At 39.9% G+C, this 26,247-nt stretch overlaps 2 protein-coding genes and 1 non-coding gene across 3 annotated transcripts in view; 1 reads left to right on the forward strand and 2 right to left on the reverse strand.

The window, feature by feature from the left end:
• Window positions 1–6,767: 6,767 nt before the first annotated feature.
• On the reverse strand, window positions 6,768–9,463 carry LOC148702927 (uncharacterized). The gene is made up of 2 exons (XM_088701249.2): window positions 8,399–9,463; window positions 6,768–7,656 (listed from the first exon to the last, which is right to left on the reverse strand). The coding sequence occupies exons 1-2, from the start codon at window positions 9,461–9,463 to the stop codon at window positions 6,955–6,957; spliced, it is 1,767 nt and encodes a 588-aa protein (XP_088557375.2). The 3' UTR covers window positions 6,768–6,954.
• Window positions 6,768–26,247, reverse strand: part of LOC120109081 (transmembrane emp24 domain-containing protein p24delta4-like) — a 76,562-nt gene continuing 57,082 nt past the window's right edge. The window contains exon 3 of the mRNA XM_088701246.2: window positions 6,768–19,585. Within this exon, the coding sequence (XP_088557372.2) occupies window positions 12,532–15,057 (2,526 nt within the window). The 5' untranslated portion in view covers window positions 15,058–19,585 and the 3' untranslated portion in view covers window positions 6,768–12,531. The remainder of the gene's footprint in view (window positions 19,586–26,247) is intronic.
• On the forward strand, window positions 18,321–18,426 carry LOC120107915 (small nucleolar RNA R71). Its single transcript, XR_005509516.2, has one exon. It is a non-coding gene; the product is annotated as a small nucleolar RNA R71 (small nucleolar RNA).

The raw sequence follows: 26,247 nt of genomic DNA on the forward strand, positions 1-26,247 counted from the left end.
CATGTTCTTCTTCTTCACTGCTGCTACTGCAAGATAAGTCCTTGTTAGATGAAGTAGATTTTAGAGCTATTACCTTTTTCTTATGGGAGGACTCTTCCTCGTTGTGTTGTTTCATGGTTAGCTCGTGCGTCATTAGGGATCCAAGAAGCTCCTCACGTGGTAATTTGTTCATGTCCTTGGCTTCTTGGATTGCGGTCACTTTAGCTTCCCATGACCTTGGTAGACACCGAAGGATTTTTCTGACAAGCTCACTGTTAGTATAGTTCTTGCCAAGGCTTTTTAGGCCATTGACAATTTCAGTAAACCTAGTAAACATGCATGTAATTGTTTCATTAGAATCCATTTTAAATAGTTCATATTTATGAACCAAAATATTTATTTTGGATTCTTTGACTTGATTCGTGCCCTCATGGGTCACTTCAAGTCTGTCCCAAATCTCTTTTGCAGAATTGCAAGTAGAGACCCTATTGAATTCATTTCTATCTAAGGCACAATAAAGCACATTCATAGCTTTAGAGTTTAGTTGTGCCTTTCTAATGTCATGTTCATCCCAATCCTTTTCTAGTTTGGGTACCGTGACACCCTCTACATATATGGATGGGATGTATGGCCCATTTACTACAATGGTCCACATCTCATAGTCTTGGGCTTGGATGAATATTCTCATCCTAGCCTTCCAATATGAGTAGTCGGATCCATTAAAGAATGGGGGTCTTTGGGTGGACTGACCCTCAATGTGGGAAGATCCAAATGGGGTTGTCATTTTGATCTTTTACTCTTGGGTGGAAGAGTTTAGGCTCTGATACCACTTGTTGCCCAGATAGACAACCCAAGAGGGGGGGTGAATTGGGTTTTAAAATAATTTAGATATTTAAAACGTTGTGGATGACTAATTAAAACTATTGCAAGTTGTTTAATTAAATGCTATGTGCTGTGAGTGATAAGAGAGGAAGAAGAAGAGAGACAATCAAACACAAACACCAAGTTTTATAGTGGTTCGGAGCTAACCCTTGCTCCTACGTCCACTCCCCAAGTCTCACTTGGGAATTCACTATAACCCCCTTAGATTACAGCCGGTTGTTTTCCAAGCTCACAACCAAACTTGTTGTTTTACGAGCTCACAACGAACTCGGTCGGTTTTCCCAGGCTCACCGACTAGAACCACCCCGATTGTTTTTCCGGGATCACAATCAAACCCTTACACACGTTGGTTTTAATAACTAGGCTCACCAACTAACCTCTATACCCTTGATTCAATCCCCCGATTGAATCAAGCAAATACAAGTTGTAAATAGAATAGACAAACAGAAAAACAAGCTTCTCAAAAGCAGATGAAAGACAATATAATCTAAAAGGAGTTTAGAAGCCCTCAAACGCTTTTAAGTTGGAGAAGAGGAATGGCTTCTTAAACTTCGGTCTCCTCTTGAATGTGTAGTCGACTTGAATGCAGGAGGAGCTTCTTTAATTGCTGGGAAGATGTAGGTGGATGCAGTAAATGCAGATCTTCCCTTTTTCTCGTTGAAGAACAAGTTGCAGAGTTGAATGCTTGAATGCTTGGAGTGGAATGGTTGTACTCTGCCTTGCTATAGTCCTCTGTGGCTATTTAAACCAACCCCCACGGAAACTAGCCGTTAGAGAGCTTTTTCTGCCCGTTCTGCACACTCTGTACAGTCTGACAATGTGTCCGTTGGTGGGTTGGAGTCGACTCGCGCGATCAGGAGTCGACTCGTCTGTAGCGGGAGTCGACTCATACTTTTCCGGAGTCGACTCTGCAACTGTTCCAGATTTGAATTAAAGTTGCCTTCGCGACTGGGAGTCGACTCGTCTTGACCCAGAGTCGACTCGCCAACTTCTGGAGCTGACTTGGCTTTCTCGGAGTCGGCTCATCCCATGAAGTCCGTGGACGTATTTTTGAATTTGGTCCACTCGAGTCGACTCGACTGTCCTGGGAGTCGACTCGGCGCTCAGAGCCCGAACTCCCTATCTTCTGTCTTTTGGCTCGTCCAGTCTTGGAGTCGACTCGAGCTTCCTCGGAGTCGACTCGGCTCTCAGTTTCCGAAACTTGGTCTTCTGCCCTTTTGATGTGAAGCTGCCTTGGAGTCGACTCTAGCTGTCTGGGAGTCGACTCGAATCTCAGAGGCAGTAACTTGGTCTTCTGTCTTCTTTGTGGTCGCGGAGTCTCGGAGTCGACTCGCGTAATGCGGGAGTCGACTCGAATCTCAGAGTCCAGAATCTGCCCTCTGACTTTTTCTTTGTATACTGTTGAGAGTCGACTCTTGCTGTCTTTGGAGTCGACCTGCCAACCGTCGGAGTCGACTCGCGTTCCACTGGAGTCGACTCGAATCTCAGATCCGAAAACTGCTCTCTGACTTTTTCTTTGTATTCCTCTTGGAGTCGACTCTTACTACCCTGGAGTCGACTCGGTGAACATCGGAGTCGACTCGCACACTTCGGGAGTCGACTCGTTGACAGGTTCTGAGTTGAAGCTTTCTGTTCGTCTGTCTGTTCTCAGTCGGAGTCGACTCGTACTGATCCGGAGTCGACTCGAGCTCGTGCCAGTGAACTTGATACGCTTGGAGTCGACTCGTGATACTCTGGAGTCGACTCGAGTCTCAGACTTTGGTTCAAGCTGACTTCTTAACTTATCCAAAAATTATGAACCAAGTCTTGAGACACTTAGACAAGATTTTCACTGAAACACTTAATTGAATTCATTAGTAAACAAGAAATATACTCAAATGCTTTGAGCTCATCAAAATCAAATAGGGTTTTAATCAATCACTCCACAGCTAGGGTGTGCATCTGCTCATCTGACAAGAGCGTCGATCCACAAGCTGGAGGAGGAGGCATGGAAGTGGATGGTCCAGCCGAGCTGGAAGGTACATCAGGAAAAGGAAAGCTCTCCACATGATCAGTAAAGGGTATAGGGCTATGTGGAGGAGAGAGGTGGACAGGCTCCTGATGATGGATCTCAGGCTCTACAGTTTGGGATTTTCTTTTACAGACCTTAACCCAAGACCCGTCTTTCTTGTAAAACTCCATCCTATGTAGTGTGCTCTCGTTATAGAAGTCAGTGTTTCTCAAGGGTTTCTCTGGCTCATTTTTAGGGATAGGAACCTTAAAGTGCTTGAAAAGTAGGGTGAAGACCATCCCATACGGTATGCTGAATCTGGAGTACCTATGACATATTGAGATGTAGTTCAACATGAGCCTAGGAAGGTTTAGGGGAATTCTAGCAGGATGTGGTGCATAATGGCCAAATCTCGCTCCGAAACGAAGTCGAAGCGACCGGTTTTTGGGAACAAGACCCTGTTGATTATGCTCAAAAGCAATCTCATTTCAGCATTGAGGTCTTGGGACTTAATTATGTCAAGAGGACCGCAGTTCTCTCTACCTAGAATTAGGTTTAAAGCAATCTTCCTTTGGGGAAGTGAGGTCGGAGCCTCACCATACTTAGGTATTTGCAATAAACTAGATAAAATGTCCTCATTGACTTCTACCAATGGGCCTCGGACATACCCGGTGTACCCCGAGCTCCCTAAGGCCAAATTACTAAAAACTTCTCTCATTAGGCCAGGATAGGTAGACATGTTTAGGGAACATAGGTGTTCCCAACCTTGGGCATGGAGTCTCTCTCCAATAGAGAACCCCTCACTCGCTAAGAAATGAAAATCTATGTGCCTACCTATTGTTACTCTGCGATTCGCATAGGAGGGAGTCACGGTTGGCGGAGCAACCGGAGGAGACGGCGCGGAGGGCTCTTCCCTCCGTTCCTCGTCGTTCGCCACCCTAGGACGCCTCCCGCCACTATGCCTAGCTTTCTTGGGTGCCATTGATCAGAAATCTAGGGAAATGGGGAGTGATTTTGGTTCGATTTGTGGTGGAGAGAAGATGGATGCTAGGGTTTAGGGTTTCGTTGGGGACGATGGAAAGCAGCTCGGGACGGCTCGAGCTGTTTCGGCCTATTAAAAAAACATTCATTCTGTCCCCGAGACGTTTCCGCGACTAATGCGAGACGTCTCGCCGGGGGGACGTCTCTGCGATTTGCCAGAGACGTCTCTGGCACTGAAAAATTTTAGAAGGTTTCCAATCTTTTTCTAATTCGTTTTATTCAACCTTAATGATCAGTTTGATTTCTTTTGGCGAATATAAAGTGACCTTGCTTGTGATCCTTCCCCTTAATAATACATCCTATAAAAGCTTGACAATGATTTTTGAATCATCAATATTAAAATGAGGAATGTTTGACCAAATTTCGAATGCCTATGGAATAGGCTCTGAAAATATCTCTATGAAGAGTCCAAGGGGGATAACTATCCTCCGGAAAGTCAAACAATTCATCATCTAATTTGATAGATTCATATTTTCACTCATTAGGCACTTGGTTTTCTATATGTGACCTTGAAGTGTATTATTAGTTTGAGTAGCATTCATATTTATCTCTAGAGCATACAAAGCATTGCATATGTTTGAGAAGTTAAATCATTTAAGCTATAGTGTTGAAATCAAATCATGCTTGCTTTACAAATTCAATCTACTTGCTAGGATCATACAAGCACAAGGCATTCCTTAAAAAATTGAACCTATCTTTACAAAGGGGCTTTGTAAAGATATCGGCCAATTGATTTTCAGTGCATACATACTCAATCAATACATCATTTTTCAACACATGATCTCTTATAAAGTGATGCCTAATCTCTATGTGTTTTGATTTAGAGTGTTGGACAGGATTTTTTGTTAAATTGATTGCACTTGTATTATCACATCTAATTGGAATATTATCCATTTTGATACCAAAATCTTCAAGTTGTTGCTTAATCCAAAGAACTTGGGCACAACAGCTTTCGGCTGCAATGTACTCAGCCTCAGCTGTGGACAAGGCAACTGAATTCTGTTTCTTGCTAAACCAAGAAACCAAGTTAGCACCCAAGAATTGACAGGTGCCACTTGTGCTTTTTCTGTCGAGTTTGCACCCGGCAAAATCAGCAGCATCGGAATAAGCAATTAAATTTAAATCAGATTGTTTAGAATACCATAAACCTGCATTAGATGTCCCTACTAGGTATTTGAATATTCTTTTAACAGCTTGCAAGTGTGATTCCTTAGGACATGCTTGGTATCTAGCACACATGCAAACACTGAATAATATGTCTGGTCTACTAGCAGTAAGGTAAAGTAAAGACCCTATCATACCTCTGTACAATTTGCAGTCTACACTTTTACCTTTTTCATCTTTTTCAAGCTTGCAACTTGAGCCCATGGGTGTGCTGATTTCCTTTGCATCCTTCATCTTGAACTTCTCCAACATTTTCTTGATGTATTTGGACTGACTGATGAAGATGCCTTCCTCTGATTGTTTTATTTGTAGCCCAAGAAAGAAGTTGAGCTCACCCATCATGCTCATTTCGAATTCTCCCTGCATAAGCTTAGCAAACTCTTGACAAAGACTATCATTAGTAGCACCAAAAAGTATATCATCCACATAAATTTGCACAAGCAATAAGTCATTCCCTTTTCTTTTAATGAAGAGTGTTTTGTCTACATTTCCTCTTTTAAACTTATTTTCAATTAGAAAATTACTTAATCTTTCATACCAAGCCCTAGGGGCTTGCTTAAGTCCATATAATGCTTTATGCAATTTAAAAACGTAATCTGGATGTGTGGTTTTCAAAACCTGGAGGTTGTTCTACATAAACTTCCTCCATTATATAACCATTTAAAAATACACTTTTTACATCCATTTGATAGAGTTTGAAATCCATGAAGCATGCATATGCCAAAAGTAGTCTAATAGCCTCTAACCTGGCAACAGGAGCAAAAGTTTCATCAAAATCTATGCCTTCCTCCTGATTGTAGCCTTTGGCTACTAGCCTAGCTTTGTTTCTTATTACTATTCCATCTTCATCTAGTTTATTTCTATATACCCACTTGGTGCCTATAATTGAAACATTAGGGGGTCTTTTCATTAGAGTCCAAACTTGATTTCTTTCAAATTGGTTTAATTCCTCTTGCATAGCATTTATCCAATTTTCATCTTTTTCGGCTTCTTCTAGTGATTTAGGCTCTATTTGTGAAACGAATGCAAGATAATTACTAGTATTTCTTAAAGAGGATCTTGTCCTTACCCCTTGTGAAGGGTCACCAAGGATTAGATCCCTTGGATGACCATGTGCATACCTCCATTCCCTCGGAAGATCTTGATTTCTTGCCTGGGGTTGATCTTCTTCATCTTGCTGAATTGTATCTTCCTTGATTTCATCCTCATGTTGTTTGTCTTGTATGGAGAACTCCTTCATTCTGTCTTCAAGTATACCTGCATCACCATCTTCTTCTTTTCTAGAAGAATCTCCATTAGCTTCATCAAAAACAACATGAATGGATTCTTCAACAACGAGAGTTCCCTTGTTGAAGACCCTGTATGCTCTACTAGATGAGGAATAACCTAAAAAGATTCCCTCATCTGATTTAGCACTAAACTTACTTAGATTGTCCTTTCCATTGTTTAAAATAAAGCAGCGACAATCGAAAACATGGAAATAACTTATATTGGGCTTCTTATTTTTCAACAACTCATAAGGTGTTTTCTTTAAGATAGATCTAACTAAAGCACGGTTTAAAATATGGCAGGCAGTATTGATTGCTTCAGCCCAAAAATACTTTGGTAGATCCGATTCGCACAACATGGTACGAGCCATATCTGCTAGTGTGCGATTCTTCCTTTCTACCACCCCATTTTGTTGGGGTGTCCTAGGGGCCGAAAAATTGTGATTGATACCGTTTTCTTCACAAAACTTTTCAAAATGCTGATTTTCAAACTCGGTACCATGATCACTCCTAATTGCTTTTAGTTTAAGGTTAAGTTCATTCGAAATCCTATTATGAAACTTGATAAAAGCGGAAAAGGACTCATCTTTGTGGGCAAGAAATGAAACCCATGTAAAACGTAAAAAGTCATCAACAATTACAAGACCAAACTTCTATACCCCCTAGACTAGCAGTTCTAGTGGGTCCAAATAAATCCATGTGAATTAGTTCTAAGGGTTTTGATGTTGAGACTATGTTCTTAGGTTTGAAAGAGCTTCTTGTTTGTTTTCCTAGTTGACATGCAGCACAAATTTTGTTCTTTTCAAAGTCTATTTTTGGTAGTCCTTTAACTAGATCTTTTGTAATCAATTTAGAAATTAAATCCATGCTAGCATGTCCTAACCTATGATGCCATAACCAGCTAGTCTCATTGACCTTGGCATCCATGGCTACAAGACATTGGCCATCCTTCATGGTGAGATCATCAAGATCTACCATGTAAACATTTCCAAGCCTATGTCCCATAAGTATGATCTCATTGTCAATTGGACTACTAATTATGCATGGAGAAGATTCAAATGACACTTTAAAGCCCTTGTCACAAAATTGACTTATACTTAATAAATTATGTTTTAATCCATTAACTAATAATACATTGTCAATAAATGAGGAGGGTGATATGGAGATTTTACCAACGCCAATGATTTGACCTTTAGCATTGTCTCCAAATGTGACTACTCCTCCTTCTTTTGATTTCAAGGTGACGAAAAGGCTCTTGTCACCGGTCATATGCCTTGAGCAACCGCTATCAAGATACCACATTCTCTTTTTGCTCCCGGTTGCAAGGCATACCTGCAAAATAATCATGTGAAGCTCTTAGGTACCCAAGTTTTCTTAGGTCCTTCTTGGTTAGTGTAGTAGGTTCCCTTAGGCATCCACATTTTGGTTATGTTTTTATCCTTTACAAGTGTGTTCTTATAGTTTGAATCTTTCTTTGAATGCAAGAATAAGCTTTATATCCACTTTTCTCACAATAAAAGCATGTAGGTTTTTCAGTTTTGACATCTTTTGCTTTTACAAAAAAGTTCTTTAGATATTTTTGTTGTTTGCTAGTTTTGTATCCTAATCCGGCTTTATTAAAAACAGCTCTTTGATTGGATAGAATAAGATTTAATTTTTTCAAGCTATACGTAAATTTCTGCACAATTGGTTTATACTTGTGTAGCTCATCTTTAAGGTCCAAATTTTCTTTAGCTAATTCTTCCTTATCATTTTTAAGGGATTCGACATTTTGTGCAAGTGAATTATTACTATTGAGTAGGAATTTGACTCTTAGATTTAATTCCTTAATGAGTGTTTTTGCTGTTTCATATTCAATGCTAAGTTTTGAATTTTTATCTTTTAGGTCAATAATGCTATCATTTTCATAGCTCTCCTTTTTAATCAATAGGTTTTTAATGTCATCCTTCAGTTTTTGATTGGAAGCCTTTAGTTCTTTATTTTTTACTCCTAACATACTACAATCATTCATGAGTTCTTGGAAAGCTTCATATAATTCTTCTAAAGTAAAATCTGTAGTTGAGCTTTGACATACCTGATCGTCGTCGAATGCCATGAAACACAAATTGGCGGTCTCTTCCTTCTCTTCCTCGGAGGAGGATGTGTCACTATCATCCCAAGTCGCTTTCAACGCCTTCTTCTTCTTCTTTCCATATTGCTTCTTCTGTTGAGGGCATTCGGAGTGGATGTGTCCCGGTCTCTTGCAATCATAACATATGATTGGGTCTCTTTCTTTTTCTTTTTCCTTTTCCCAATTATTTCTCCCTCCAAACTTCTTTCTTGGGAAGGCCTTCTTTCTTCTTATGAATTTTTTGAACTTCCTTACTATTAAGCCCAAGTCTTCATCTTCACTTTCTTCTTCACTTTCACTGCTTTCTTCTTCACAAATACTTGAAGTGGCCTTGAGGGCGATTGTCTTCTTCTTTGGCACATCTTCTTCATGTTGCTTCATTGTGAGCTCATGCGTCATCAATGAGCCCAATAGTTCTTCAAGTGCCAAGGTGTTGAGGTCTTTGGCTTCTACAATCGCCGTGACCTTCGCTTCCCAAACTTTTGGCAAGGACCTGAGAATTTTCCTCACAAGTTCTGAGTTAGTGTAAGATTTACCCAAATTCTTTAGACCATTAATTATATCAGTGAAGCGTGTGAACATGCATGAAATAGTTTCGTTGGGTTCCATCTTAAATAATTCATATTTGTGAACTAGAATGTTCATTTTAGACTCCTTGACTTGATTAGTGCCCTCGTGGGTAACTTCAAGCCTATCCCATATTTCCTTGGCGAAACTACAGGTGGAGACTCTATTAAACTCACTTACATCTAGAGCACAAAGCAATGAATTCATGGCTCTAGCATTGAGTTGAACCATCTTACTATCATTCTCATCCCAATCCTTCTCAGGTTTGGGAACCTGAACGCCATTAACTGTGTGAGATGCTTCGTGTGGTCCTTTGATTATAACCCTCCACAAGGCATAATCTTGTGCTTGAACAAAAATTCTCATTCTAGTTTTCCAATAGGAATAATTTGTCCCATTGAAAAGTGGAGGTCTATTGGTAGCCTGCCCCTCAGCAGGAACATTGTTGAAGGGTGTTGCCATCTTGATCTTTGGCAAAGACGGTTAGGTCTTCAAGACAACACAGAGCACCTGCTCTGATACCACTTGTTGCCCAGAGATGGTCACCCAAGAGGGGGGTGAATTGGGTGTTTTAAAATTTTTGTCTAATTATACAATACACACAAGTGTAGGTGCAAAAGTAAAATTAAAGTGGTAAGCACAATCAATCGCAAACGCAGAGGTTTATAGTGGTTCGGAGCTTCCACTGCTCCTACATCCACTCCCCAAACACCTTTGGGAATTTTCCACTATAATCAGCGATTACAGTCCGGTAGTTTTTCGAGTGAACTACCCAACTCGTTGTTTTACTCCGGGCTAACAACGAACCCTACAATCCCCCAATTTAACCTAGGCTTGGGATGCCTAACCCTTGTTCCAAGTCCCTTGACTGGAACAAGCACAATATTCAAGTATTTTACAAGAATTTAAAAGCTTCTATGAAAGCAAATAAAACGATGAAGAACAACAAAACCGGAAGAATCCTCTTTGCCGTTGAAAGCGTGGATGATGGTGGTTCTTCCGATGTGGATCACGTTGGCTTGAATGCGAGCTTTGATTGCCGAGTGGGAGTGAGTAGATGAGCACAAAATCAGATCAAGAAGACTTGAATGCACTTGATTTCTCCTCTTGAAAGCACCAACTCCCTTGAAACTCTTTTTCTTTCTTCTCTCTTGAATGCTCTTATGTTTGGTTGGTGAGAAGATGTCTTAAGGCACTTAAAAGCTCCTTTTTATACTTCTACAAGCAATAGATCCGTTAGACACAAAAATATAGCCGTTAGAATTTCAAACAAACCTGCAAAAATGTGTCAGTTGCGTCCCAGGCATTCCGGAGACGTCTCCGCTTGAACGAGAGACGTCTCGGCTGTATAAAAAATCTTTTGACGATGTTGGAGTCGACTCGGCGCTTTCTGGGGACGACTCCGAAGAAGAACAGCTCGATTTCTTGTTTTTCTATTTTTCTGAGAGAGTCGGCTCGCGTGCCTCGGAGGACGTCTCGAAATTTTTGTGCTTTATGCGTGGGGATGACTCCGCGACGTCGGAGACGACTCCGACGTTTTCTCAACAAAAAAACAGGTCCTCTGGAATCCCTGAGAGAGTCGGCTCCGCGTCCTTTGGAGACGACTCGCGCGCATCCCTTGAAATCGGCCTTTCTGCCGTCTCTGAGAGAGTCGACTCCGGAAAGCCGGGAGTCGACTCCGACCCTGCGAGACGCCTCGGCAGGTGCTGGAGACGTCTCTGGAACAAACCGGAGACATCTCGGCTGCCCCTGATCCGTTTTCTTCATCTCAAAAATCTTCAATAAATCCACCAAAAAATATGGGAACATGCCTTGACAATTCTTAACAATATTCTTAGTTAAACACCTGAAATGCTCAAGTAAATTGTTAATATAAAGGGAATTATACTCTAGTGTTTTGTATTCACCAAAATCCATTAGGGGGTCAACAAAACATAACCCCCAAACCTAAACCTAACATTGTCCTCAATGTTAAAAAAAATCTAAGAGAATTGGGTTGCCTCCCAACAAGCGCTAAGTTTATTGTCTTCAGCCAGACACAGTGCATTCTTAATTATTTTGATAAACAGGGTTCGTCAAATTAAGGGATTCAATCAATTGCCCATCGGTAACACAGTCCACATAAGGTTTTAACCTTTGGCCATTGACTTTTAAAACATGTTCACCATTGAGGTGTTGGATCTCTACTGCACCATAAGGAAAGACCTTTTTTACTATGAATGGTCCATCCCACCTAGAGCGAAGATTACTCGGGAAGAGTCGCAACTTTGAATTTAATAGGCAAACCTTTTGACCAGGTTCGAAGGACTTACGGTTAATATTTTTATCATGAAAAGCCTTAGTCCTTGCTTTATAAATTTTAGCATTTTCATAAGCCTCATTGCGCAATTCTTCAAGTTCACTTAGTTGGAGTTTTCAGTGAGGACCAGCTACTGCCATGTCTAAGTTAAACTTTTTGATAGCCCAGAAAGCTCTATGTTCAAGTTCTACCGGTAAGTGACAAGCTTTTCCAAAAACTAATCGGTAGAGAGACATGCCAATAGGAGTTTTGTAGGCAGTACGATAGGCCCAGAGTGCATCATTTATCCTTTGAGACCAATCATTCCTATCGGGACGTACCGTTTTTTCTAAGATGTGTTTTAACTCCCTATTGGATACCTCGACTTGTCCACTCATTTGGGGATGGTATGGGGTAGCAACTTTGTGGGTGATGTTATATTTGCGAGCCAAAGCCTCGAAAGACCGGTTGCAAAAATGAGATCCCCCATCACTGATGATGGCTCGGGGTGTGCCAAAACGACAAAAGATGTTTTCATGTAAAAATTTAATCACAACCTTGTGGTCATTAGTTTTAGTGGCGACAGCTTCTACCCATTTTGAAACATAATCAACCCCTACAAGAATATATTCGAAACCAAAGGATGGTGGGAAAGGGCCCATAAAGTCAATACCCCATACATCAAAGATTTCTACAATTAAAATAGGATTGAGAGGCATCATATCTCTACGGGAGATGGTACCCATCCGTTGGCACCGTTCACAAGTTTGGAAAAAGTTATGGGCATCTTTGAAAAGTGTGGGCCAATAAAATCCACTCTGTAAAACTTTTGCTGCAGTTTTTCTACCCCCAAAATGTCCCCCACAAGCTTGTGAATGGCAGAATGAAAGAATACTTTGAAATTCGCATTCGGGGACACATCGACGGATTACTTGATCGGGACAATACTTGAATAGATTGGGATCATTCCAATAATAGAACTTTACTTGTGAAAAGAATCGGTTCTTGTCTTGAGTTGACCAATCATCAGGAATTCGTCCTATGGCAAGGTAATTTACTATGTTTGCAAACCATGGCATTTTCATTCCTTGTACCCCAAATAATTGTTCATCTAGGAAAGCATCATGTAAGGGTGAGGTATTCTTAGAGGGCTCAAGAAGAATCCTAGATAAGTGGTCTGCTACGACATTTGCAGTTCCTTTCTTGTCCCGAATTTCTAGGTCAAATTCTTGTAGTAAAAGAATCCATCGAATCAGATGGGGTTTGGTGTCCTTCTTTGCAAGAAGGTATCGAAGGGCAGCATGTCAGTGAATACGGTAACCTTGGATCCTAATAGGTAAGATCGAAACTTGTCTAGCGCGAATACTACAGCTAGCAATTCTTTCTCAGTGGTGGTGTAGTTCAATTGTGCATCTGAGAGTGCTTTACTAGCGTAGTAGATGACATGAGGTACTTTATCTAGCCGTTGCCCTAAAACTGCCCCAATGGCATAGTCGGATGCGTCACACATCAGTTCAAATGGAAGGGTCCAATTAGGGGGCCGTATGATAGGTAAAGTGGTTAATTTCAAGCGAAGATTTTTAAATGCCTCCTCGCATGCTTTATCAAAGACAAAGGGAGTGTCCTTAGCAAGAAGATTGCACAAGGGTTTGGAAATCTTGCTGAAATCCTGAATGAAGCGACGGTAGAAACCAGCATGGCCAAGGAATGATCGGATTTGTTTCACAGTTTTAGGTGGAGGGAGATTGAAAATAAGATCGACTTTGGCTTTATCTACTTCAATGCCCCTCTTGGACACGACGTGTCCTAAAACTATGCCTTCTTGAACTATGAAATGGCTTTTTTTCCAACTTAATACTAGGTTAGTCTCCTTACATCTTTTCAAAACTAAGGTTAAATTATCTAGACAATCGTCAAAAGATAGGCCAAAAACTGAGAAATCATCAATGAACACTTCTAGAAAGTTTTCCACCATATCTGAAAAAATGGCCATCATGCATCGTTGAAAAGTTGCGGGTGCATTGCAGAGTCCAAAAGGCATCCTCCTATATGCAAATGTCCCAAATGGGCAAGTAAAGGTGGTTTTCTCTTGATCATCCGGGTAAACAGGTACTTGATTATATCCAGAATAACCATCTAAGAAGCAGTAGAAATCTTGACCAGCCAACCATTCCAAAATTTGATCTATGAAAGGTAGAGAAAAATGGTCCTTCCTAGTCATTGAATTAAGTTTCCTGTAGTCAATGCACACGCGCCAACCCGTGGTTGTGCGTGTTTGTATCAATTCTCCTTCCGTATTTTCAACCACAGTGATACCTGATTTCTTGGGTACCACTTGTGTCGGACTCACCCACTTACTATCAGAAATTGGATAAATGATTCCAGCATCTAATAACTTCACCACTTCTTTCTTGACTACCTCTTTCATGTTAGGATTGAGTCTTCTTTGCATTTCTCGGGTGGGCTTTGCATCATCTTCGAGATGAATTCGATGCATACAAACAGAGGGGTCAACCCCTTTCAAATCGGCTACAGACCATCCTATGGCATGTTTATTCTCTTCTAGCACCCTTAAAAGTTTACCCTCCTGTTCAATAGATAAGTTGGCCGCGATGATTACAGGGAGGGTATCTTCTGGTCCTAGAAAGGCATACTTAAGAGTTGTCGGAAGTGGCTTTAACTCAAGTTTAGGTGGAGAATCAATGGAAGGACAAAGTGGTGTGCTAGCAATGGGGGGAAGGGGTTCAGGTCGGATCTTCCAAGGAAGGGAACTAATAGGAGATTGATTGTCGAGTAAGATGTTAACTTCTTCTACGGCCTTGTCTATATCAAAGTTGTCAATGTCAAAATGGGCCAAACATGCCTCTAAGGGGTCATTTGCTAAGATATAGGGAAGGACGTTCTCTACAAGATCATCCATTTCGTCAATTAGGCAACACTCGTCTTCCCTCACATGTTGGTCAGCGGCATGAAACACATTCAACTTAATTTTCATGTTCCTAAATGATATATCCATTGCCCTAGTTCTACAGTTGATACATGCATTGGCTGTCGCTAAAAAGGGACGACCAAGAATCACAGGGATTTGTTTTTTTAGGTTGGGCACATGTTCCATATCAAGGACGATAAAATCTACTGGAAAATAGAATTTGTCTACCTTAACAAGAACATCTTCAATCATCCCCCGTGGTATCTTCACAGATCGATCAGCCAATTGTAAGGACACCGAGGTAGGTTTTAATTCACCTAATCCAAATTTTTCATAGACTGAATAGGGTAGAAGATTCATACTTGCCCCTAGATCTAAAAGTGCTCGGTCGATGGAGTTATTTTCTATGACACAGGAAATAGTGGGAGCACCAGGATCTTTGAACTTTGGAGGGGTGTTGTGTTGGAGAATGGAACTTACCTGCTCAGTTAGGAGGACCTTTTTAGGCACATGTGTCCTAGATTTTCGCTTTTGGGTGCAAAGGTCTTTGAGAAATTTGGCATAGGAGGGAACTTGTTTGATGGCATCAAGGAGTGGGAGGTTGATTTTAACTTGTTTGAAAATCTCCATCATCTCTTCTAGTGAAGTTCCCTTCTTGCCAAAGGGAGTGGGTGCATTAAGTGCTTCAGGGAATGGGGCCTTTGGAATGTGGGTTGTGGCAGATGGTGGACTAGCTGAAGAAGGTTTTGGGTTTTCATGTGATACATTCCTCTCCTCTTCTTCACCTTCCTTATTGTTACCCTCCCCAACCTTATTATCTATTATACGTCCACTCCTTAGGGTAGTCATGTTGGAAATTGTATCCTAAATGTCAATCGTCAGCATATTGATGATTGAATTTTGTAAATGAATTGACAAATTAATAAAGTATTATTTGGCATTATTCATCATTTCATCTTCAAATGAACTCTTATATGATGAAGTCCTTAGGACTTATGTTATGATAAAGGAGGATTTATCTTTGAGTCCTTAAACTTGTTCGCGACCAAATGATATGTTGTTACTAGGACGACAACATTATCGAGATTAGGTCGTTGTGTGACATATACGTTGGTTGTCCTCTTAACCAAGGAGTGTGGAGACACTGGTATGCCATACAGGTGAAGTGTAGGAGTACATTTCACTGAACGTGACCAATTCCGGAACGCTCTACTGTCGAGAGATGTTCCGAGTGGATATGGGTATAAGTTTGGCCCTCTGACCTGAGATCGCAACCTGTGACTAGCAAGCAACTCACTGTACTTTGGTACCGGACTACCTGAATTTCTAATTCAGTGACGGAAGGTCACTGGGTGCAGTCAAGTACTTGCGTAGTCAGTTGTGAGTCGAGATGGAATTGACCCCTCCTACAAACAGGAGATAATGTCTTGTGATTAATTTAGCAAAACCTTGGCCAGGGTAATCTCAGTGAGGAGTCACGGGATATCTAAAGTTAATCACATAATGGATGTACTAATTATAGGGTTGACAGTGAGCTCTAAGTCATCCTGGCATTAGGAGTCAAAGGGATTGAATTATACAGTAACCATAGTCCAGGGTTCCAGAATATTTGCTTCGCATATATTCGGCCTATCCGGACGTCGGATACCATTGCTAGATGGTCACATCGATTAGTATAGGAAGATGTTCCTATACTACCGGCTTAGGTTCGAACCTATGAGGTCACACGCATAGAAGTTTCTAGGTTGATCAAATGGCTGATTGATGATTAAGAATCATTCAGGGGTAATTTGGTCAATTCGATTGACAAATTATCCTAAGCAAAAGTTGCATTAAAATAATTATTGAATTATTTGAGAATTAATTAGCAATTATATTGCTAATGAACTCAATTTGATTGAGTAATTAAGCTTAGGTTGAGCCAAATTGAATAGGATTCAATTTGGGCTGCATCAGGGTTTGACCCAATTGGATTGGGTTCAACCCTAGTAGATTGAGCTTGACCCAATTGATGGAACTTGACCCAATTGGATTGGGCTTGATCCAAATCAATTAGAAGACCTTATTTGATGAGGATTATGAGTCCAAATAATCAAAATTGGATAAGGAGAAGAAACCCTAAATTTTAGGAACCCATCCTTATCTTCTTGGAGAAGAATGATACCTTAATTTATTTCCAATATTTTCTATGCCTATCCTCTTTATTTTTGGCCAAAAATTGGCATGAGAAGAGAGGAGGCGTGGGGATATAATTCCTATAAAAATGGCGCCTTAAATCTTTCTAGAAAGATTTAGATGAATTTTCTAATTTGTAGGGATTGCATGGTGCATGAAATAGGGTGGTCTGCGGCTGAACTTTGGACGCATGAATTCCTATCTTTTAGGAATCCAAAATGCACTAAATTTGGATATGTTTATCTCCTCTTAGCTGTCAAACCACCAGAATTTTTTGGGAATTTTATCAGCCAAATTAGTTGTCTAAATTAGGTGTGATACGTGGGGGGATCTTTTGGCTATAAAAGACCCGCATGCCTTGGGTTCAATATATACCATATTTAGAGGTTTCAAAAAATTCTGAAAAAATTCCCTGAGGGCCTCCATCCCTTCTTCTCCTTCTTCCTCACGTCCATTCTCCATCTCCTTGAAGAACAATCAAAGGTTGAGTGTTTAGAAGGAGAAAGCTTCAGCCATTGCTGCGTTCCTGCGCGAGCTAGCACTCCCGCGGAAGACGATCTACCTAGGGCTTCGCGTGTACTTCTCATAGAGGCCATTCGTGTGCGTGGCTGCGAAGTCAAGGATCAGATCCTTAAGTTTCTTCCATCATAAAAGGTATTAATCCCACATCAATATTTTATTTTGGAGTCAGGGTCTAGGTCTGATTCTCCGAGGTTTTACCCTCCTTTGGGGCTCCTCACGGAGTTATCTCCAGAATCCATTCGATGGATATTCGGAGATTAATCGGAATAGAGTTTTTAAGTTTCAGATCTGATAGTTAATCATGCATGAAAGTTTTAGCATAATTGTTTAAACGATTCCGGCATAATCCTATGTGTTCTTAAGGTGCTGATTTCTAGATTTGATCTTGTAAGCATGCATGAATTAAATTGTTTGATTCGACTTTTTCGCTGCATTTTAAAACTTAAAAAGAACTACATATGGCTTGATCCCCCTTATGAAGGGGTACGTAGGCAACCCGATCAGGTTCAGCCATGGTTTAAAAAAAAAAAATTAGCATGCTTTACACCGAAGAACCTAGGATTCACTTTCAAGTCAAAGCATTGGCTTGCTCATGATTTAGTTGAGTTTCTTGAGCCACGTATTGTCCCCTTGGATTACTCATTGGTTGACTTGGAAGCTTACCTTCCTCTCGTTTGTTTAATGCATTGGTTAGTTGACCCATTTGGGATTCTAGCTTAGCAATTGATTGCGTGTGAGAGTGCAATAGTTGTGTGTTTGCCTCCAAACCTTGAAGGGCAGTCAACACCTTCTCCTCAAAGGCTGTATTTCTTTGGGTTGAAGGAGGAGGGTGTTGAAATTGATTTGAGGGACGGTAGAGATGAAAATTCTGAGGGTTTTGAAAATTTTGGGAGTAGGGTTGGGTAGTATTCGAAGCTTGCTGCCTCCAAGAAAAATTTGGATGATTCCGCCATCCCGAATTATATGTATTGGAAAATGGATCATTACCCGGTCTGGGTTGTGTTTGAGCAGCATTGATGTGTTCTTGCATGAGTTCGGAGAATTGGGGTGCTGAGGGGCACTCATGAATAGGATGCGATGGGCTAGAACAGATAGCACATACTTATGCTTGGGAAGAGCTAACGACATGTCCTCCTCTCATTAGTTGGTCAATCTTATGGGACAATGCATCTACCTTGCTAGACAGGTCCATAGAACGACTTATTTCACAAATGGCCCCTTTTCTTTGAAAATTTGGGGGTGCTTGACGAGAACATGAAGCATGGTGGAGGGAGTTTTCATTAAGATTTTCAAATAGTTGCCATGCTTCATGCTCATTTCGAAGCATGAAAGTCCCCCCGCATGCAGCATCGATCATCTGACAGTTTCGTTCAGTCAATCCGTCATAGAAATATTGCACTAGCTGCCACTTAGGTATTTGATGATGAGGGCATTTACGGATTAGGTCCCGAAATCTCTCCCAAGTTTCATGAAATTCTTCTCCCTCAGTTTGGGAGAAGCTTGTAATGGCACGTCTAAACTGGTTCGTTCTTCCTATGGGAAAGTATTTTTTTAGAAATTCTTGTTGCATTTGATCCCAAGAACGAATCGAGTTGGCTTCTAAAGAATTCAGCCATTGTTTGGCTCTATCTTTAAGGGAGAAGGGGAATAATCTAAGTTTTAGAGCATCACCAGTAAAGTTCTAAATCTTGACAGTGGTGCAAATCTCAAGAAATTCATCTAGGTGTTTATATGGGTCTTCATTGGTGAGCCCATAAAAAGATGGGAGCATTTGGATCACACTAGATTTTATTTCATATTGTACAGCTGCTACTTCAGGTAATCGAATGCAAGATGGGGAAGTGTAAATGGTGGGAGTAAAGTACTCCCTCAGGAGTTTGGGTTGTTCTTCAGCCATCTTAAGAGGTGGGGATGATTCTAATGTTCTGATCTTAGCTCGAATGTTCCTAAGGGTTCGTTCTATTTCAGGGTCAAAAGGTAATAGGTCAAGTACTCTAGAACGACTCCCTTGCATACACTAGTACTCGATCAGTCAAGCATGCAATAAAAGAAAAAAGCATATCAATCCTAGTCTTTGTCCTAAAATCACTAGACAGCTCCTAACTGGTTTGAAGAGGGCACCTAAGCCTCCAATCCGATCTAATGAACCGAGTTGACCAGGTAAGCTCCCAAGTAAGTGGAGGGGTCACGATGCATTCGCAAAGGTCCCACTTAAAACTCACTTGCCTCGAACAGATGAACTGTCTCCCTTATAGGGACAAAGCTTGCCTAGACATCAACTAAGCCATAGAGCGAAATTGGTGCAACTTCCGGTGATCTTCGTCCTATTGAGCTCGAATGTCCCTAGGAGCCAACATCTAAGTGATTTTAATTAAGCTGACACTATGTGAGATTGAGTTCACCTAAGTTGGGCAAGAGTCCGGTGATGAAATCCGGCTCTTATCTTGTTGGGGTGATTGCCCTTACTATGTGCGGATTAATTTGTGCATGTGTATCAAGTATGCATTCACACTTTTGCTGAAATTAAAATCAAACAATCACCACAAAATTTCAAGCTAATAATTAATTTAAATAAGAAAGGTTTAGAGGTTACCAAAGAAAATTTTCCCAGCAATTTAAAATTTTTTAAGCAAACCTCTAAAGCATTCCTTTTTGATAGCCCAGATCTCCTCTTTGATTTCTGATCAAATAAGACCAAAAGAAAAATTAAAAAAAAAATTAGTAGAAGAGAAAAAGGAGATAAAAAAATAACAATAATAGAAAATAATTTTTTATTTTTTTTAGATATATATATATATTTTTGAAAGTTTTTTTTAATTAATTAATTTTTTTTTAATGATAGGAAAAATAACTATGCTAGTAATCCCCGGCAACGGCGCCAAAAATTGATCGGTTCTTTCAATTTTGAAAATAAACCATGCAATAGCACGTACCCTGTAGGATAATGATTACGGGTGTCGGTCCACAGGGATTGTAGAATAAGTTATTTTTCTTTTAAAAATAAATCAAGAAGAAGAATTTGCTAATTTAATTTAACTAAATTAAACTATGAGTGCGAATTAGAATTTATCAGAATAAATGGATCTAGAGTTTGGAGTCCACCACATAGCATTGCATCAGGGTTTGTGTTCTTTATTTTTTTATCTTTTGGAGGGGCATGCAATATTGGCTACAAGCCTATTAAAATAAAAGCATAAATAGTGTTAGGAAGATCCATCTTCGGTGTAGCATGAAGTGTCTACCTAATTATGCTAACCTAGGGTGCAGTACACCTCATCTTCCTAGGCATGGATCATCTTAGACTACTTTAGCAAACATGATTAGTAACTAGCATGCTCAAAGTTTAAATATCATAAAGGAATATTTCATTGAAAATAAGAATTTAAACAAGCTCCAAAATAATAATAAAAATAAGAACTACAATGCCCTGATGCATTGCTAGGGCTTCATCCAGCCCTAGACTAGACGTTTAGCCGCGCATGGCTTCCGGACGACCTCCCATCACAAAATATTCTCTTTCCCTCCCCCCTTCTCTCTTTTTTTTTTTATTTCTTTTCTCTGGTTCGGCTCTCTTCTTCTCTTCACGAAAACAGGGTCTCCCCTATTTTTTCTCAACCGAGCTCCCCCCTCTCTGTTTCTTCCCTCTCCCCCTCTTATAGATCAATCGTTGAAGCATCGAGAGGGGGAGGATGCGTGATTGCTGGGGATCCGATTGCTTGGGGGCTGGGATTTGGAAACGGAAGGAGGGCGTCAATCCGTGGGATCACCAGCTGCATTTGAAACGGGTGGAAGAAATGGGAGCTTGATCGACAGGAGGAAATCACGGAAGAGCTGCTGGGTCCTTGGATCACAGTGCTTGCAGATGCGGAGGCTTGAAGCGTGGGATGCATCACCGGCGGAAAAAATGGTGCTGGAGGATCACTGCAGACGGACGCAGGGAACTTGGACTAGTGCTAAAACTCGGAAGCAGGATCGCTGGGATCACGGGGACGTTGAAAGGAGCTGGAGATCCGGAAGAGTGGAGAACGTGGATCCATGGTTGCAGAGGCAGGAAGGAAGATGGCTGCGTTGCCTTGATCACGGATGGCTTGGATCAAGCTTGTAGTCCGGGTGTGGGAGTTTCCGGAAGAGGGTGCTGCAATTAGGCGCGATGGAAGGAGCTGGATTACTGATCGTGTCACGGACGGAAGAAGAGGCAGAGGATCTACACCGCGTGGGACTCGTGGCTGGAACGGGAGGGAGGACGCGAATCTCGGCTGTGATGCACTGCGGGGAAGAAGATGAACAGTGGCTTATGTTTTGTTTATATTATTTATTTTTATTTTTTTTTTGTAACACTGTTCATATGAACAGTGTTTTCACGGGACACTGTTCATATGAACAGTGAATCCCCCAAAATTATTTTTATTTATTTTATTATATTCATTATTTTGTCCTTTTTTTTATTTTAAATTTATAAATTTTATATGAAGGCAAGTAAGGAATTGGTTGGGAATTGACTTTGGGTTTGAGGTGGGTCATGATCATTGATTTGCTTGAACTTACTCTTGAGCCCAATGTTGTTTAAATTTAATTCTTGCTAAACTACTTCAGACCGGACTCAATAAGGCTAAAAGCAGAACCGTGACTTAATAAAAAGGGTCAATCAAATATTTTTCCTCATACAAGAATAATTATCCAATCAGGATCAAAACCTATTTAATCACAGCCTTAGCTTGATTACAACTCCATCAGGTTACTAAACCAGGTCAACACAATCTCCTCCTTATATGTTTTCATGAAAGATTACAACCAGAAGAGGAACAAGTTTAGAGTATGTTTTGAGAAAAGAATTATTTACTTCTTATCATAATTTAAATTTATTTCAATGATTATTCAATTTCATGGTAAAGTATATATTTATTAGTTTAAGAACATTGATAAGTGCTATGAAAAGATAACTAAATTATAAATTATTCAGCACTTATCAATATGTGTTATCCATCTCTCATGACCCAATCCCTTTTTCACATTTTCATGGACTCGAATTTCCATTAATACCAAATCTCCTCTAAAATATATCTCTTTGTATATATAGATAGAAGATAAAGGTGAAGAAGAAAAAAATCACGAGAGGAAAAGAGTCCTTTTTTTTGAGATAGCCTAGCACGAGTAACAGATCCCAAGAAATATCGGAAAATGTTTATGGTATGGCTATCTTAGTACATTTTGTTTAGTCAACATTATTCCATAGTGGGAAAAAGGCTTATTAACTGGCCATCTAGCTTGCTCAAGTCCAAAACCTTTTGAGTGGGCTTAGCCCATGCTTTTAGGCTAAAGGCTGGCTAAGCCTTGAAAATAAGCCTAGTTATTAAATGGGCTGAGCTCAGGCTCGAGGATCAAAGCCCATCTCAGCCCAAAATCTTTTAATACTATACATTTTGGCGAACCAAGCCATGCCTTGGCTCAAAATTTTGTTAATACTAGGTTTAATGACTACGCAATAGATTTTGTTGATATGTAAACTTAATGGAGGAAGATCTAGAATCTTAGAGTACCTATTATTGAGTTTTGAAATTACCATTAAAAATTTTTAGTTATTCATATTTAGCATTTTTAAGTATTTTTATTTTGTAAATTGAAAAAAAAAATTAGGGAGTCCAAGACCCTATTGAAGTCTGAAGCCTAGTAAGGTCTAGGCTTGGGCATGGAAATAGGCCGAATGATTGCAATGGTACCCAACGTTCGGATAGGCCGAATGATTGTAAAGCAATATTCAAGAACTCTTGGACTATGGTTATCATATAATTCATCCCTATGACTCCGAATGCATAGCATGACTTCAGAGTTCGCTGTCAACTCTTTAATCAGTTCATCCAAAATGTGCTTCAACTTTACAAATCCAGTGACTTCTCACATGGACTACCCTAGCTAAGGTTTTGCTGAATTGAACATAAGAGCATTATCAACTGTCATCAGGAGGGGTCAATCCCATCTTGACTCACACACCGACTTCGCAAATACTTGACTTTACCCAGAAATCTTCCGTTACTGAATTAGAAATTTAGATAGTCTGGTACCAAAGTACAGTGAATTGTCTGCTAGTCACCGTGGTGATCTCAGGTCGGAGGGATACTTATACCAATATCCACACGGAATATCTCTTAACAGCAGAGTACTTCGGAACAGGTCACGTTCAGTAAAATGTACTCCTACACTTTACCTGTGTGGTATACTAGTATCTCTACACTTCTTGGTTAAGAGGATAACCAACAAATATGGCACACAACGACTTATACTTGATAATGCCATTGTCCTAGTAATAGCATATCGTTCAGTCGTGAATAGGTTTAAGGGCTCGTAGACAAATCCTCCTTTATCATTTAAAAGACTCCTAAGAACTTCATCACATCACATGAGTTCATGAAGATGTATTAAAATATGCGATGAAAAATGTCAAATAACTTTTATTATTTATTAATTCATATACATCTCAATCATCAACAGGCTGACGATTGATCTTTAGGATACATTTTTCAACAACTCCCACTTGGACTAAAGCCAATCGGTATAGTATTGTATACCCATCTTCGACTTATAATTATTGAACTCCTTCATGTCGAGGACTTTAGTAAATGGGTCGGCCAGATTTTTCCTTCCTTCGATCTTCTAAAGATCTATATCACCTCGTTCTACTATCTTACGAACAAGATGATATCGACATAGAATGTGCTTGGTCCGCTGATGTGCCTTTGGTTCCTTTGCTTAAGCAATGGCTCCAGTGCTATCATAGAAAAATGGAACTGGACCATCAATGGAGGATGCCACTCCAAGCTCGTTGATGAACTTTTACAACCATACAGCTTCCTTTGCAGCATCGAATACTGCGATGTACTCTACCCGCACACTGAATCAGCCACAGTATGCTGTTTGGAACTTTTTCAGCGGACAGCACCACCTTTTAGGGTAAAAACATAACTCGACACACTTTTACTATCATCTTGATCTGACTGAAAACTGGAATCAATATATGCCACTAGTTTCAAGTCAACATCTCCATAGACTAGCTACTGGTCCTTAGTATTTCTCAAATACTTAAGAATGGTTTTTACAACCTTCCAGTGGTTACTACCTGGATCAGGCTGGTATCTACTCCCTACCCCTAGTGAGTATGCCACGTCTGGTCTGGTATATGTCATGGCATATATAATAGATCCCACTGCAGAAGCATATGAAATCCTATTCATATACTCTCTCTCTTGAGAAGTTGTCGGACAATCTTTTTCAGAGAGATAAATTCCATGGCCTATCGAAAGATAGCCTTTCTTGGAATTCATCATGCTGAACTTCTTCAGCACAATATCTATGTACGTGGATTGGGATAACCCAAGCAACCTTTTAGATCTATCTCTATAGATCTTCATCCCTAAGATGTAGGATGCTTCTTCCAAATCCTTCATGGAGAATTGTAATGAAATCCAAACTTTTATTCCCTATAATGCAGGGATGTCATTCCCAATTAAAAGAATATCATCCACATATAAAATAAGAAATACAATCACCAAACCGTTAGCCCATTTATATATACAAGGTTCTTCTTCATTCTTAATGAAGCCATACGTTCTGATCACCTTATCAAAATGCATGTTCCAACTCCGAGAAGCTTGCTTTAATCCATATATGGACCTCTGAAGCTTGCATACTTTAGATCATCTGCAGATGTAAAACTTTCAGGTTGTATCATATACACCTCTTCTTCCAACTCTTGATTTAAAAAAGCAGTTTTCATATCTATTTGCCAGATTTTATAATCTAAATATGCCGCTATCGCAAGTATAATCCGAATGAATTTGTGCATTGCCACGAAAAAAAATGTCTCATCAATACCATAACGTTGACGATATCCCTACCCCAATCATGTTTATAGACTAAACAAAGCACTTTATGGTCTAAAACAAGCCCCTAGAGTATGGTATGAAAGACTTAGTAAATTTCTATTAGACCATAAATTTTCTAGAGGAAATGTTGATACAACTCTATTTTTGAAAAAGAAAAACAAAAATATGTTGGTAGTGCAGATTTATATAGATGATATTATTTTCGGTGCTACTAACAATCGCCTTTGCGAAGAGTTTGCTGAGTTAATGCAGAGTGAATTTGAGATAAGCATGATGGGAGAATTGAACTACTTCCTCAGACTTCAAATCAAACAATCCAAGGAAGGGTTTTCATCAATCAAGCTAAATACATCAAGGAAATGCTAAAGAAGTTTGATATGGATGGAAATAAGTCAATTGGCACCCCCATGAGCTCATCATGCAAACTAGACAAAGATGAATCAGGTAAATCAGTTGATCAAAAGCTGTATAGAGGTATGATAGGATCTTTACTATATCTTACAGCAAGTAGATCTGATATTATGTTTAGTGTATGCATGTGTGCTAGTTATCAATCTAATCCTAAAGAATCACACCTAATTGCAATTAAGAGAATTTTTAAATCTCATAGGAACAAAAAATATAGGTCTATGGTACTCTAAAGAATCAAGCATAAATTTAATAGGGTACACTGATTCAGACTTCGCTGTTTGTAAACTTGATAAAAAAAGCACCAGCGGGTCTTGTCAATTTTTAGGAGAAAACTTAATTTCATGGTTTAGCAAGAAACAAAACTCGATTGCACTATCTACGGCTGAAGCCGAATATGTTGCTGCCGGAAGTTGTTGTGCTCAAATTTTATGGATCAAGCAACAATTTGAAGATTATGGCATTAAACAAGATAAGATTCCCATAAATTGTGATAATACAAGTGCCATAAATCTAACTAAAAATCCAATTCAACACTCAAGAACTAAACATATTGAGATAAGACATCACTTCATAAGAGATCATGTGTTAAATGGTGATGTAGTGCTTGAATTTGTTTGCACTGATGATCAACTTGCTGATATCTTCACTAAATCCTTATGTGAAGATCGATTTTGTATTCTTAGAAGAGGGTTAGGAGTGATTGATCCATTCTTATGATACTCCCCTCTAATTGATTGATTTTGATGATTAGCTTATGTTAGACATAGGATTTCTTATCTATGGTCATCAAATCAGTTCTAAAAACTTAGATATATCCATAGCTCTCTCCTTTGGCACGGTAATAACAAGTTTGTTGGTTATGTGCCAGAGTTCGAGTCGACTCGAATAGATTTTAGAGTCGGCTCGTGGGCGAGTCGACTCGCGCATATTTAGGAGTCGACTCGAGGTCGAGTCGACTCGCGACTTATCGGAGTCGACTCGAGGTCGGAAATCCGATTTTTAACCCTAATCGAAATGCTTATTCCTCACTTCTATTCTCGGCCGCCACTGTTCC

Source organism: Phoenix dactylifera, chromosome 7 (assembly GCF_051530095.1).
Source record: "Phoenix dactylifera cultivar Ajwa chromosome 7, Ajwa_hap1_PhDact_Kaust_v1.1, whole genome shotgun sequence".
Taxonomy (NCBI): Eukaryota; Viridiplantae; Streptophyta; class Magnoliopsida; order Arecales; family Arecaceae; genus Phoenix; species Phoenix dactylifera.

Excerpts from the sequence above, each read along its gene's own strand:
- LOC148702927 (XM_088701249.2), bottom strand. The coding sequence starts at position 9,463 with ATGGCAACACCCTTCAACAATGTTCCTGCTGAGGGGCAGGCTACCAAT. Across the intron at positions 7,657-8,398 it reads TGGCATTCGACGACGATCAG|GTATGCCTTGCAACCGGGAG; the intron begins GTATGTCAAAGC and ends ATTATTTTGCAG.